The sequence below is a fragment of the Perca flavescens genome, chromosome 8 (assembly GCF_004354835.1).
Source record: "Perca flavescens isolate YP-PL-M2 chromosome 8, PFLA_1.0, whole genome shotgun sequence".
Classification (NCBI taxonomy): domain Eukaryota; kingdom Metazoa; phylum Chordata; class Actinopteri; order Perciformes; family Percidae; genus Perca; species Perca flavescens.
Window position 1 is genome coordinate 21,055,048 of NC_041338.1, and position 16,446 is coordinate 21,071,493.

Here is a 16,446-nt window from a genome sequence, read left to right on the forward strand (position 1 = left end):
ATTTTCTGAAATGCCCCACAACAAGAAGTCACTAACACATTTATTTTTAAAGCCACAATATATCGAATTAGTCCATTTCTGACCTTTGCACTACCTGTGATAGTATGCACAAAGTCTTATTTTTCAACAAACAAAAACGTATTCAATCCGAATAATTTAACATAAAAATTCACAAGAATTGCTACATACAGCTTTTAAATGTTTAAATCCTTTGTCAATGTTTCAATGTTTGTCGTTTAGTTACACAAGCTATTGACTTAAGTCGACTTCAGTAACCATAATGACACAAACGATATATTGTAGCTAATGGATACAGTGTTAATATCACACAACAGCTTATTGACTTGACCTGAAACTAAAACATTGCAGCATCTAATTACAGGAGCTAGCCATTTTTAAACAAATAGCGTAGAAAAACATATTTTTATGTAGTGACAATAAATCATATTTACCCCCTTGGCCATTTTTCTGTTTTATTTTTTATAACGTTGAATAACAGTGGAAGTAATTGTGATTTTTGGACACTAAATAACACAAACTAAACTTTAATATCAAAAGAAAAAAAACGAGAAAACCAAATAGCTAAATAATTTGCTCCACAGACACCGTTGGTAGTTGTCGTCTGTCTATCACGTGCAGCTGAGCCGACGGCCTGACCGTGAACACACCTCAGAGCAGCTGGCTTGTTTTACCACTGGTTTAAACGGTTCAGGACCTTATTATACAATACTGGCACAACTTCTGGGTTGCATCATTTGAGCAGATTAATTCCCCCCGCTCATTTACTATCTTCTTATGTCCCCTGATTGCTTGTGTTTTCTATACTACGTCATAGGATTTTCCACAAAGCCTCTGCTGTGTCCCTGCGTACACACCTCAGCAGGGAATGCATATGAACTGCACTGTCTTTAGTAAACACAAGCATTTTGCTCCACCAAAATCCGTGCGTTTTGCAAATGGGATTGAACTATATAATAACTTTGGGCTCTGGCAGAACTTCTGCCTGTATTGTTCTCATAACCTAGCAACAAACCAACTGCTGATTTTAAAGACTGTGAAGTGTTAAAGTTAGTAACTGCGACACCATACGCACACATGCAGAACAAAACAGTCTCTTTGTTTTGTCATTTTGTAATCTCTTTGTCTACCTGGCATTCTAACTTCCATAAAACTGATGTCTGCCTTATATTCTACAGTGGCCTGTTTAAATCACAGATGATACTGTACATGTGCTCTCCCCAAATCTGCCCTGAAATTATTGTCTGTATCTATAAAACCATCTGCCTGCTTGCATAAGAGGACAGGTGGCCTGCTTAGGACTGTACAACCAAAGGCACACACACACACACACACACACACACACACACACACACACACACACACACACACACACACACACACACACACACACACACACACACACACACACACACACACACACACACACACACACACACACACACACACACACACACACACACACACACACACACACACACACACACACACACACACACACACACACACAAAAATAAGGAAGGTAAGCAGGATATTGCTTGATAACAATATTGATTCTTTAGAAACTATAAAAGAAGTCAGAACTACAGCACTATAAGATAGGGCTGCCTGCAACTATTCTTTTTTTCTTTATCAATCAATCTGCCAAACACTTAATTCCATAAAACACCAAAAAAACAGTGAAAATGCCCATCACAATCTACTATCATTTAAGACCAAGAAAAACAGCAGCAAATTCTCACATTTGAGAACCTGGAACCACCAACTGTTAGGCACTTTTGCTTGAAAAAAGTACTTTTCTTTTTTTAAGATTATTATTTGGGCTTTTCCACCTTTATTTGATAGGACAACTAGGTGAGAAAGGGGAGAGAGAGGGGGAAGACATGCAGGAAATCGTCACAGGTCAGATTCGAAACCCTGGACCTCTGCGTCGAGGCATAAACCTCTCAGTACATGTGCACCTGCTCTACCACTGAGTCAACCCGGCCACGAAAAAAGTACTTCTGATGATTAATCGATTATCAAAATTGTGGCAGATTCATTTTTGTTTAAATCGACTAATCGATTAATCGTTACAGCTTTAGAATAATAGACGTAGAAGCATGAATAAAGCTTTGCTTAAGACTGAAGTATTCAATTGTAGAACTGGTTTACATTTAAATCTCAATACGCTTAAAGAAAATACTTTCTAGCAAATGTTGAGTGTTCAGTGTATCAATAAGTTTCAACAACAATTGTTCTGCCAAAGAAGATTTGAAATTCACTCAAATCCTGGAAAGTAATCAGATGGTTGTGAGTCATCTTTGTCCAAATGGAGCTGTATTTCTAATTTTTACCAACTGAGTGATATTTTTTTATCAAGGCAGCAAGAAAAGAAACATTTATACCCTCATCTTATATTTTCTTTCATAATCAGTCCCTTTTTTTTTTTTTACTACGTTTTCTCACCTGCAGTTTAGAAGAGAGCTGGCTTGGCTCCAGCAATGCTTGAAAAGCTTTTCACCTCTTGTGACCAGAACACAAAGCTACATTCGCCCCCTTTGCCTTCAATTTAATGGTGCACTTAGCAATCACTGAAATATTGAGTGGGCCTAGGGCCTGTAGTCCAATCTTAATCTGATGTCATGTTGTGCTATGCGTTTCCTGTTTGTACCTGCACTGAAATCCAAGAAGTGGTTCACTCTGTCATATATAATGTTTAAACTATAAAGAAAAGAAAGAATTACTGCATGGAACACAATTCAAATGATCATAAACATTCCAAATGAACTATTATGGATTCATGTGGTCCGTCTATTTTGTGCAATAAGGTCATGGTAGAAGAAGAAAAGCTTCTTGTCAGTGTAAAAAACCCTAAGTGTAATAAGTCATTCAGCTTGTTTACACACTTCAAACCAGCAAAGAAACATGAGCTACAGCAGATAAGCTAACACCCTCTTCAGCAGGGCATCCCTCACTCATGAACTTTCTAGCTGCTCAGCTCAGCATCCTCTCATCAGGAGCCAGGGGATAGACCCTTTCATCCTCCTCAGACCGGTAGCCTACCTCAAAAAAAAGAGCTCATTGATCCCCATAAGCCAGTGTCAGCATGAAAACAAGAAGTTTCGCCACCATTTTTCTAAATTTAGACAGTCAGCACATTAATAATTAACACAAAGTATTAAATAATCACTATAGTGTTCTCTAAAGAGCCTCTCTTAGGGTTTAGAATCAATACTGGACCGCAGCAGTGAAATCAAGCTGGAATGGAAGACAGATTGATGTCTTGATAAGTAGTTATTTATAGATTTTAAGGATTTGCTCCAATGTGTAGAGACCAATTATCTTTCTTTCACTGTACAGTTTGATCCATAATCTGGTTATTGTCAGTTCAAAACGCAAAGATTTTGAACTGGATGTCTCTTATTGCTTTTTCAACCTGCTGAATCTGACCGCTTGAACTCTTACTTATTTTTTGGATTACTGTCAAAGCCTAAGTGCAGCTACTCTTGGACCTTACCCTTTAGCACAAACTATTCTGCATCCTCCTGAATAGATTTGAACAGTTTGTATCTTTCCTTACAGCACATGCACAATAGAATGCAATCACTGCTTATACTAGCCCACTTGTAAGGCTGAGAATGTTTAAGCAGATCCCTGAGAGCTGACACGACTGCTAATACAGACAAGTTCAAGTGATACTAAAACAACCTTTTCAAGATCTGCAATTCCTCGTTTGTGAAGTCTGTCAAGTAGGCTATGTGCAGCATTTACGGCAACCATTAGCTATAACATACATGGTTTAAATTAAAAAATGATTTTATAAATGTAGTCATTTTTAAGGTGTTACTTATTAATATTAACGTCCATTGGATCTATGTAGCCTCCAGCTTAACAAATAATGACCTAGATGAATAGTGGATAAAATATCAGAGCGCACAATGTCCATAAACAGGCTTCATACCAAGAGGAGGCAGCAATAAGACCTCCAACTCTGCGTCACACTTACAGCAAGTAGAGGGTCCGATACCTCGGAGTACCATTTAACATCAAAAACTATTTAACTAGAGAAGAAAAGTCAACACACATCACACTCAGCTCAAAGAAATAACGGACGCGAAATAATCACATGAGTGACCAACCTTTCTGCTGCTTGAAGGACTGGATGGAGCCCGAGTGGTGCACCATTGCGACGTTCAGTTGGTTTCCAGCGTTAATTGAATTCCGTATTACGAAAAGAAAAACTGCAGAATACATGGGAAACTATGGTGGGGTTGCGTGGGTGTTCTCGCAGCTCCCATACTGCCAAACGATCTCACGAGCGATGCGCAAACCCCAGCAACACCTGTCTAAGCTCCGCATGCTCCCCCCCCCCCCCCGCTCCCAACCACCATCCACGTCTGTTGTCATGGTGACGTGCGGTAGGGGAGATCCTGAGATGGACACGTCCCCCTCTGTCCTGATTTACTGACTCCAAATAAGCTGCGGGAAATTGCCAGGGGCAGCAGATCTCAAATGGACCGACAAGGACAGGTATTGATTCGGTCATCAATCATCCTCTTCCTCTTATTGCCCGTGCAGAAAGCTGCTTCTACCCTATGGCATCACGTAGTCTAATGAACTATCAACGAGGAAGAAAACAGTTCGGCTACAGAGCTAACTAAAAAATATAAAATATATTTATCCAAACACCTCGCTCCCTCTGCAGAGCAGCCATCTGACATACATCTCTCAACTAACAGGCAGCAATGGAAGAGATAACTCTCAGAGTCAGAGTCAGTGGTTGAAAACAATTGGAAGGATAATGCAATGGCACCTTCACATTTCAGACACTACACTAACTTTTTTTTTTTTAATAAAAAAAAAAGCCTTTTTATATACTATGCATTATTGCAACAATAACAAATCAAAAGGATTTCACATGCACAAGGGCCGTCAGATTTTCACAAACTTCAACATAAAACACAGATTACAATATCTAGTGTTGTTAACTGTAACTTTATGCAGAAGAAAAAGACCAAAACATCATTAAAGGGGATATGGACCATTTGACGTTTTCAAGGCTGGACCATTTGCTTTGGCAGGCATTAAAGACAGTGAGGCTGTGAGAAAAAACTCAAAACAATCAATAATATAGCTTTAAGTTCACAGCTCAGCTGTGCTGACACACTGCTGCTGAAGTGGCAGAGGGGATCCCTCTTAAGGAACAAATGTTATAAGCTACAATATCAGTCATAAAAACTGAGCAGGGTGATACAAATGGCTACGGTAGTAAAAAGAAGAGCTCTCTGCGCTTCTGCAGACCACAACAATCTGGTGCAACCAAGGCAGGACACAACAGTATAAAATAAAAAAAAAATGTGCTTCCTAAGGTGCGTAACAGTGACTAACGTTTCGATGTAAGGTTACATCTTCATCAGAGTCCTTCTGTAGTATAGTTTGATAGTCTAATGTTAAAACTGGTAATGTAATGCTAGCTTTATTGCACAACATAGGGACTCAGCTAAAATGATGAAGAAATTGTAATTGGTTATTGAGAGTTTTTGTAGGTTATAGATGTGGGACAGTACATGTATACAATCATATATTTAGTTTCATAAAAAAAAAAAAAAACTTAAGATATTTCTCTGCTATACCACTCTGCCTTTCTTTCTCTTATCAGCTTGTTTTCATTTGTGGTTTCTTTCTTTATTTTAGTGATGTTAACTCTAGTGACCTGATGTGTCTCCGTTATCCCCTTCACATCACTGTTGTTTTCACAGCTTTTAACATTTATCAACAGTGGGCATTTTATTATTAATCACACAGTCAATGTATGTGGTATCTAAACCTGCACCTAGTGAGAATATGTAGTCAAAACAACGAGTGTTTCCTTATCACTTTGCCTTAGGTCTTCAATTGCACAGTATGAACCAAACAGAGATCTTATCGTGGTTTATCTGCAAGGTCACTGGTCTTATCTCTATGTCAACCACACAGAGTTACAGACCAGCAGGCCTCCAATTATGATCTGAAACCCATGAGGGGAAAAGCCCTGTGTTGTTTATGAGCAGACACTGAAGTGACTGCTGTGACCTAGTCAGTCTTCAAAGGGTCACAATAACACAAGTTGCAGATTGGTCTGTGGTCCTACTTTTGTGTGTCAATCTCTGTCTGCGCTGGTATTCTGGGGAGTAGTCTGGCATCTGTCATAGATGCAAATACCATCTGCTTTCTTGCAGCTCAGCACGCCTCTACTCCTCCTACTGGTGTGATGTTTATTGAGGACTGGTGGCAGGGCTGTGCGTGCCAACCCCTATAATATGTCATTGAACTACCAGGCAAATGCATTTTTTCCACTGGGTCTATAAATAAATAAGTAAGCAGCTCTTATACGGTCAGTCCCATTTAAAATGTTATCTCTTCCATTCCTGCCTGTTAGTTGAGAGATGTAGGTCAGATGGCTGCTCTGCAGAGGGAGAAAGGTGTTTGGATAAATAAAATACTGCCACCTTGTGCTTAAAAAGATGAGCTGTCAGCACTCAGCTCCGACTTAGAACCACAAAGGGTTTTTGCATTATTCACCTCAGCCATGCATGTAAATTAACAATCATGAACTACTTTTGGCAAGATTCAGGTCTTGCAGACTCCAAACAAAATGCCCCAAATCTGTGTTACATGAAGGGAGAGATATTTAATCACATTCAGAAACAATCAAAGCTGTACCTTTCCAAGTATTCAACAGATTTCTCGTTGCATAGAAAGGTTCTGTGTTCAAAGAATCAAAGAAGTCCCCACTTGCTCAAGAGGCTCCTGAATGACAAAGACCTCAAACGTCTACATCTACACATACAACTGAATCACTGATGTCTTGCTCTGAGGCTTCGCAGCTGAGGGATCTGCTGATGAAGTTATTTCAAAAGTTCAGAGCAAACAGTTTAACTTAGGGTCTAAACTGCAACATAATATTTTCATGATCAATTATTATGTCAATTATGCTTTTGATTAATCAATAAATGATCTAGTCTATAATATTTCAGGAAATAATTCAAAATTCCAATCGTCCAAGTTGACGTCTTTCAACTGCTTGTTTTGTCTGACAAAAAGTTTAAAACTAAAAAGATATTTAATGTACAGTGGTACAACTGTGGTCCAACAACAGCAGTGGATCCTCACATTTGAGAAGCTGGAACCAGAAAATATTTGTGTTTGGTGCTTGATAAATGGCTTTAATGAGAAATTGAGGGTCAAAACTTTTGCCAATTTCATTTAACTAATTGACTAATAGATCAAGGGCAGACTGTGCATGGTCCATATTCATTAAGGAATTAGCTTAAATTCTCAGTATTAACATCATACTTTATATACACATTAAGTGCACGGAAATTTTCCCAGCAAGTATGGGCAGATCTCAGATGGATGTAATGCATTTAAAAAGCTTTAGTCACAAGTGCTTCTGGCAAACTTACAGGAGAGTTGGTCGCTGTCTGTCTCTGTGTCTCCAGAGTAGCAACTGTTGGCCCAAGAGGAGCTCCAGGACACTGAATGGCTGATGGGATTGGTTGGAACATGCTTGTTGGCGCCAGAGGAGCTGGAGGCCCGACTCTCCAGCAGGGGCAGGAACATACAGTTGTCCTGAAGACATGATCCTATTAAACGTACACAAAGTGATCAAAGTGTGAGTATAAGTACTGATATCATATTATTAAAGAATATTTATCATTTCTTTTATCTTGAATGTCACATACTCAAACCATGATGCCAGTTTCTTAGGTTATCAGAGGGAAAATGGAATAGCTTCAATGTTCAGATCAGTAAAATTTGAAGGTGATCACAGCAGTCCAGCTCCTTACTTAGCCCGCTCGCGTTACTGCCCTCATACATTTTTAAACGCATCTTTAAAATTCTTTTTTACACTCTGATACTTGAAACTAATGGGGAACAATAAGGCCTCTGGCTTTCCAAAACCAACTGCGTGTAACTCATCTCATCGGGTTAGATTTTTTATTAAAACCAGTTAACAGTTAAACTGACAGAAATGTGATGAAAAATATAGGCTAACTAGACACCTAATCTTAATAAATTAAACTGTTTAGGGCACATTTGATTGATTTCTGGAAAAAAAACAATGTAATCAAGCAAAACAATAATTTTGCACATTACGTTTTGCAAGTAAACTCTTATTTTGTCTTGTGTTCTGAATGAAAAACAGGAAAAGAATTAAGGGAAATTTCACAGTATCAAGGTCTTTTCACTGTTGATCTATTTAACTGTTTTTTTAAAGTCAATAAATGCAGCATCTTTCCAAAAGTCAATGAGTAATCGTGCTAAATACTCAAGATTTCAATACTGACCAAAATAATTGTGATTATGGGATTATTTCCATAATCCATAATCGAGCTGCCCTACCATGGAGTTTGTTTTCCAGCATTACTAGCTGAAAATCTCGACTCATTTTTGTTTCTTATTTAACAAAAGTAAAATAATGATAATTGGGATAGATTTTAACAAATGCAGTACATTTTGAGCTCATTTCCATACACGACAAACTGTCAACCAACACAATATTATAGGCTAAATGCACCTCTAACAATGTGAAGGAAGGAGAATCAGCACAATGAGAAGAAAAATGGCTTTATGCACATTATACATTTTTGCATATAGCCACTGAGCCTGTAATGACTTTATTACATAATGTGGAGGCTACTTTGAAACCTAAACAGGTCACTGCCTTGCTTAACCAAGTTAGCATACAATAATGCATTTTAATTTGTTTCTAATGGCAAAATAACATCTACAGTCAGAGATTTTCATGTGTGCTTATGTGGGCTCCCTCCCTCATGTGTGCATTAGGCTTCATTATGACCAACAGGAAAGGCCGAAGGGCTGCACTAAGAGTCCACACAACATGACTCAGAGACATTCAGAGGTACTTTACATCTCAGAAGTTATTCTCCACAGGTTTTAACAGCGACATCTCCCTTCAGCATCTCTTCTCAAATGAGCCCACGAGAAAACAACACAACACATGGCTGACAGACATGCTGGTGTGTGCAGTACATTATTGAATACTAAATTTTAAAGATGTATGGTTTACTTTGTTACAGCAACAGCAATTATTACCAAAGGGCTATGTAACTTAAGCCTGCAAGAATAGATAGTGTTACAAATGAAACAATAGGTTTGTGTGAAAGTAGAGTTTAACCTCCCTGCAGGCTTCACTGACATACACCATTAACAGAGATTACTGCAGATCTAACACACCCTACCTAAACAACTGAATAGTGACTACTTGGAAATGTAGCAGTCTAGGTTACCAGAGCTCTGGACAACTGGTCAGGAGAAATTACCCTCCCCAAAAAGTGCTTTGTCCATTACAGCTGTGTAGTCTAAGTGCAGTAATATAGTGTCCTGAGGATTTCAAAGACTCTAGGTAGATCGATTGATGAGCCAGTACTTCCTGGCACATTGATTATTTATTTAAACTAATACATTTCAAAGTCCGGGTCACTTATTTCCTCTCTCAAGTAATCATGAATGTATGATGGGATGTTGAGAAAAGTGTGATGCCATTAACCACGTACAGGTACAACCTATCCAAGCATATACAATTGGCACCACAGCCAGACTGTCTGGCGAATACAATTACCACGACTAAATTGAAACTTTGCAGTTAAGGGCCACGTACACATCTTGGGCTTATTGATAAACTTAGAAGATGGAATAACAGAAGCCAACACCAACACTTTGCAATATGGAAATGTCAACAGCTGATGAGAAAATGTATTTATTTTGAGTGCAGCCAGGTAGACATCTTCTCCAGCAACTTGTTAATTGAATAAAAAGGAGCATCAGTGTTTATCAACTTAATACATAAGCTAGAGGGGGTGTATATCCAGTCTGCAGAGCATTTATGCTGCCATTTTCCATTACATGATGGCTACTCCAACCTGGTCTGTGTGCCTTACATCACTTAAACAGCTTACATTGATCAGCAGTGATCATTTAAGGCCACATAAATGTCTCCATAAAATCACAACACTCTTGTCTCCTAATCCAATGTGCGCAGATAAAATGTTGGCTTCTTTCAGGTGAAATAAATGTTGAGATATGCCAAACTGCAATAAGAAGCAAAAAACACAATTCTAAACAATGGCCATCATTGTAAAAACAGCATGCAAAATTTGACGATTCCAAAAAAAGATCTTGTGGTTGCTACTTGCTAGAGACTATATTTTCTGCAGCTAGAAAATTTAAGTGAATATTGTTTTCCTAAATAAGTATCTAATGTACACAAAACTTATTTTAAGTTTCTCTGTCTAAAGTGAAAAGGTAGACAGAGAAAGACAATTTCAAAAATCTACAAATTAGTTTTTAAAATAAGATTTTCTCAATTTTCTTCACACAAAACTCTTCTATTAGTCCACGGGGATGCACTCTTTTTGAAACAATTTCTTTGAGATCTCTGCTTTATGTGCACTAGTCACTGAGGATTGACCCGAAAACATGGGGTAACTGATGGGGCACAAACTGAAGGATCAAAACCAGCTTCAACGCTTGATGATTATATGATGGTAACACTTGACCCAGCTTCCAGCAGAGTCACCACGTCACAATTTGCTCCCTCTCAGAGTCTCTGCGCAACACTGAACATTACCCACATGGCTCAGCACAGATGAAAACACTGTCCCATTAGCTATCAGGACATAACCACAGTTTTTGCCATTTTCATCTTTGCCTGGGGCAGTGGTGATTTAGAAGAGCTAATAAAAGCCCCGGCATTCATGCATTAGAGAGCTCATTAAACTGAATGTCGCTGGACATGTTTGCTAGATTTCCCTAGAAAACATTCACGCTCTCATTTCTCCAGTCTGTGACTGAGATGTTTCAGCACAAGATTACAATGTTCTTTCCTGACATGTCAATGGTAAAATGAACGCCACACACCAAAGAATTGCGATGTAAATTTTATTTTAATTAATGACTAGGCCTACTTAATCTATTTCTCATTCATGGAAAATGTCACAAAAGGAGCGCCCATGTGACACTTCATAAATAAATTAATCCTAAAAGGATCAGTTGTCATCAAGTAGATTAACAGTTTCACACTGTTACTGAACTCTTCTGCATTCATCACTTATACATGTAGCTTTTACATTATAATTAATATAACTATAATGGACAACTGCTAAGCAAAAGTGTGCGTTTCCTCCAAGTATGTTAAATTAGAGTACAGATATGTTTTTTTTAAGTTGCAGAACAGAGTGTGTGCCACAGAGACAAAATGTGCATTGAATAAACATGTTAAAAGAGGTTCAACAGCTTATTAAAATATTGTTTTGTTTTTTTAACATATTGACTGCTCAGACACTTAATAACAAATTACAAATAAACAAGCATGGGGTAAATAGCATAGTAAGTCTTTACAGATAACATATCAAATTCTGTATTCAGTAGTTCTTGGTTAATTTTAGTTGTATAGCAAGCTGCAGTTTTACTCGTTTCCTTGGTTAACTACCTCAGTGTGCCTCATTCAGAAATGAGTCAAACCTACCTGAGGAGCTGCCAAGAGCTTGTGACACCTTGATTTCCATTGCATATACCTGCGCCTTCAGTACAAATCCCCCATCAATACGTTTCTGAGTGACAACTTGTATAACTACAAAAAGCTGTGCAATCTCATGAACCTGCCATTCCCACAGTGCAGCACTTTGAGCTGTGAAGTAGCCCGAGCTGTGAAGTAGCCCGGGCGGTGCAGCGAGGATGGATGGGTGGAGTTTAAAGTGTTGTCGGGGTATCCGGGTACAACATTAAAACTCTCAGGTTATTGATTGTGGAGTATCGATTGGACGGAACTGCTGTATGGCGAATCACTCACCTCACATGGAGCTTTTTTCTATAGTCTAAGCTTGATAACAAATTATAACTAGGAGAGAACCACTCTCTGTAGGTTTTACTTCAATTTGATGGCTGGCACAATCTGCTAACGTTATGTAGGTTAATTACACTTGGCCTATAGAATCGGTTAGTTTACTTATTTTTGTATTGTAGGCTAATGTTATCGTCTGGATGGCCCACATGAACTTTTCTTGCCATGTCCCGTTTACCTTTAATCTAGCCCATTAATAGAGTAACGTTATAGGAATCACATCTCTTTAACCGTCCCTCTGCATTTATTGTGCTAGTCGTGAGTGAGTTGGGGAGTTGCAGTCATAGAAATATGATTGCAGTAGTAATGGGTCGGGTTTATCTCTTAATACATCCATGGTGTATTATATTATTATTGTTACCATGGTAAATTTTTACACTCGATTTGTCCTTCGCCATAGGGTGGTGGTGTTGGACCAGCAATCAGAGGACCAGTTTGTAGTAGCCATTAGCCCCACCCATCCCTTGTTACACTGAGCTACGTTCAAAATCTTACAATGAACACATTGTAACGCAATGAGGTTGCCTAAAGTGTGGCTACTACTAATTACGATTCATCAAGTATAAAATACAGTAGCCTCGTAGTGTTTTGATTGCTGACATGAAAAGTTAACGCTAGGTTTTGTGCATTTTGCTGCGTCTGAAATTCCATACTAATCTTCAAGGTCTTTTCACACCGCCGCGCGGCAACCGCCAGCGTTTCCCAAAAAAGCAATGCGTTTTTAAAATCGGTTCCTTTCATAAGGTCGTTACAGTTAGAGGTTCAGCACGGTAAACTCTGGGCGGCACAGCAAAATCTGCGAGCGTTTACGCTGGCCTCAACCGCTTTATACCCCACCGCCGTGATCCAAACCGCTTCGGCGCTTCCCCCTTTGCCGCCTTCCCCTCATTGAAATGACTAGCTAGCTAGAGGCGGCGAGTTACCGCGCGGCGGTGTGAAAGCCTCTTTACGTTATTGAACATACCCTGGCATATTAGTCAGACAGTTGAACTCGGACCAAAACAAACTTAGAGGGATAAATATTTGTCTTTGACGTCTGACTTTCAAACAGATATTTTCCAAATGTCGACGCGATTAAACAAGAGGTGTAAGGAGACATACTTTATTAGGTGGCTTGGAGAGTAACAGGGCTTGTATTAGCCTAAGCTAACTGTTAGCTAGAATGCTAACGTTACTGTAAGCTAACAGAAGCCGTTAGCTAACTGACGTTAACGGTAACGGTATGACAGGCAACCAAACAGCCGCTGGGAGTAAAAGCTGCTGCCTCTGTTGCCTATCTTATCAGCCCACCAATTTTAAACTGGCTTTCCAACTAGTTAGGTAGCTAGCTAGCTAGTTAGCTAGAGTAAACCGATACACTGATTCTTCGTTGCCTTTTACTGCCTGGACTAACAACTCCAGTATGGGGATGTGCTTACCGTGCCTTGGTGGAGCAGCGGACGACGTTGTTGTCACTCCAGATCCAGTAGGTTTATTTACTAAAACTTTTATTACCAGCTGTGTCACTAGCTTGCTACATATGTCACAATGTCGCACGTGGATTGCAACAATAATATATGAATTGACGCAAATTAATTTAATTTAACGCTGTGTGAATGTGATTAACGTGAATCATCTGTAGTACTGTCGGACACCAATAGGCCCTACTAGGTCATGTTCAGAAGGCGTTGACTGTGTTTAGCCTTTGTAAACACTAGCATGTAAAGTATGCTCCCAGGCCCAAACAGTTACGTTAACTAGCTAGCTAGCTCTATATTAAGAAAAGACTGCCTGCTTACAGTTGGAGCTTAGAAGTTTCCTATGGGTATTTTTTCAGGACACAAGGAGACGACAATTAGCTGAGGCCGCTGAGAAGAGACAAAAAGAGGTAAGTTAACTTATAAGTGGTTGCGTGTGTTTGTTTGTGTATAAATGTATAAGACAGTAATACACTTCGTTGGAAAATTATTAGGTACATCTAGTTAAAGTAACTGTTTTGCAATAAATTATATCATCATGTAGCATAGCTATGTGGATTTATTGTGGGTTTCATTTCGCTTTACATTTCAACAGCAAAACCCCACAGACATAGATATGATGTACTGTAGGTTTGTTTAGACTGCATTGGTTTTAGCTAGATGTACCTTATAATCTGGTAACTGAATCTAGCATTACTTTATAGCCTTCTATTACATATATACACCCCATTCAAGGTATATGCAAATTTTTTATTATACAGAAAAGCCACTTGCAAACCCGTAAGAGCCATGCTAAAGTTGTATCAAGGTAAGTTCATGTACTAGAATGAAAACCTTTCTTGGCCAAGTGAATCTTTTGGATTGGCTGATATCCCACATTTCTGCTCCAAATCACTGTTTTCTCCCTGACACTGACATTCACACTTTGATTACTGCAGATGAAAGCACTGAGCCCTAACCCACAGTCACATTTCAGTTAGCTGCTCCCTTCATTTGTCTGCATTGCCTTATTTGGCAGCTGAATGCCCCCTTGCCAGTTGTGATTGAACATGCCTTGTGCTTTTTGAAAAGGAAAATGTGTGGAAAATTATTGATTAAAATGCTTTTAAAAAAACATGCACTTTTTTAAGAATGTATATATCTTATAAGATATCAACAAGATTAAATTATTTTTTAAATGAAGCTATCGTCTGTTAGTGCTTGATCATATTCCACTCTCTTTTTCAGACAACATACAGGGGTGTTAAAAATCCAGAAGCTGTCGAGAGGAAAAAGAAAAAACGTGAAGAGATTGAAAACCAGGCGATGACAACCTCTGTGTCTGGTGGTGGGGGCGGCGGGTTGAAGGTTAGTTTTGTGTTTATCCTCAAGCGGTGTGATTTCTAGAACAACAAGATGATCAACAGGAGATTGTTTTGATGATTTTCCCTTCTTTCTTCTCTAGTGGCAAGTTGGCTGAAAATCAAGATGAAGACTTGACTCTGAAGTCCAAAACAACATCAAATAGATGACAAGATGACTTGAAAGATGTTTGAACTGCTGTCCAGTTTTTGAATTTTTGTGTGTGGCTATTTTATAATGTTCTGAGACAAACAGCTACAGTTGTCATGGTTTCTGCAAAGCAGTCTGAAGTGATCACAGACAGAACAGCTGGACTTACCCCCTGGTTGCCAAGTTATACACGCCAGTTTTGACCTTTTGGACAAGTTAGAGATGACACAGACATGTGCAAGCAAATACAGTTGCTACTGTAGTAGTTTTCTTTGACAATTGATAATACAGCCTTACAGTGAACAGCATTAGATAACACAAAATAATATGATTATAAAGTCCAGCAGTATCTCGACTATTGTCATATTAAGACAAAGCTGTCCAACACTTTTCAGCTTTTTCGCTACATTGCTTTTGGTTCTCATTGTGGAGAATCTGTAAATACACATTGACCGCATTACTTTTTGTATGACTTTTTCAAAAATCTGTTATGCAAATGACAAATTTCACAAGTAAAACCGAGTTATGTTTACATCAATTTAAGTGTGCTTTTTGTAGGATTAGTATACAGTCAAAAAGCATCCATTTAACACTCATTTCACCTTATTTAGGGCTCTATTTATTGGCAAGACTCATGCAAACAGTGCTATAACTTGTTGATTTGTACTAAACTTGTAATGTGCTTTGCCTGTCCCTGGGCTGTTTTCATGACCAGTGCAGTGCACATGTCACATGGGAGTCCCTTGTTGTTGAGGAAGGTAATGCCAGGTATTGAGTTTTTGACATTGCATAGAGAATATATTTGACAACAAAGTCTGTACTCATGCAATGTCATATAGTCACTAAATTAGTGATTCTGTAAGGAAGTACATACTACATACTTGACAAAATATACAGCAGCTACAGATTACTGCTGAATAATATATGACACTAAAACATTCTCCAACCTGTAAAAATGAAAAGGATGTGCACTAGGAAACGTCGTTAATGAATGTGAACAAGGCCTATTGCACTAGTCTTTGCCATTACTCCTTTTAAAAAAGCCCTTTTAGTTTTTTTCTCTGCACAATTTGAGTTTGTTGCATTGAATTACAATGTATGCAAAACACTGATGTGATGCCTGCTTAATTTAAATTGTGTGAAATGTGTTTGTGAATTGCCGTAATACAAACAGAAGCTTTTGTTAGATATCTCTTTGCACAATTTTTCAACATTTGGTGAATAGCCAACATGCTCGCTCACTATGTTGGGAGAGATTCATGTCAACTAAAATGGAAACAGGAAAAAAACTGAAGGAAAAGAACAAGTGAAGTGTGTACTGTACGTAGTGAAGTGTTTACTTTGACTTGCTTAATTGAGTGCATTTTTAAGCCTTCACTTGATCCTTAGATGCTTCTGGAACTCTCTGCATTTTGTAGAACAGGAAATTTGCCAATGTTATTTGCTACAATAAATCACATTTCTGCTACTTTTGTGTGGATTTCATGACAATTACAGTAGAAAGATGATTCAAGTTCAGATAAGAGAAGATTTGGTTAAAATGATCAGTGGTATTTGCTAAGAACAGAACTTCCCTTAGTTGCAGTTGATCTG

General features: G+C 38.6%; 2 protein-coding genes across 4 annotated transcripts in view; one reads left to right on the forward strand and one right to left on the reverse strand.

Moving 5' to 3' along the window:
- ano3 (anoctamin 3) overlaps positions 1 to 7,620 on the reverse strand; it is a 37,829-nt gene extending 30,209 nt beyond the window's left edge. For 2 of the 3 annotated variants that reach the window (XM_028584761.1, XM_028584760.1), the window contains exon 1: positions 7,446 to 7,620. In XM_028584761.1, coding sequence (XP_028440562.1) covers positions 7,446 to 7,602 — 157 coding nt within the window. In that variant the 5' untranslated portion in view covers positions 7,603 to 7,620. Of the gene's footprint in view, positions 1 to 4,139; positions 4,203 to 7,445 lie in introns of those variants that run through there. The other variant, XM_028584762.1, reaches the window with a different exon arrangement.
- Positions 7,621 to 12,658: 5,038 nt separating this feature from the next.
- svip (small VCP interacting protein) lies at positions 12,659 to 16,321 on the forward strand. The gene is made up of 4 exons (XM_028584772.1): positions 12,659 to 13,370; positions 13,722 to 13,772; positions 14,590 to 14,709; positions 14,807 to 16,321. The coding sequence occupies exons 1-4, from the start codon at positions 13,308 to 13,310 to the stop codon at positions 14,819 to 14,821; spliced, it is 249 nt and encodes an 82-aa protein (XP_028440573.1). The 5' UTR covers positions 12,659 to 13,307; the 3' UTR covers positions 14,822 to 16,321.
- Positions 16,322 to 16,446: the final 125 nt, after the last annotated feature.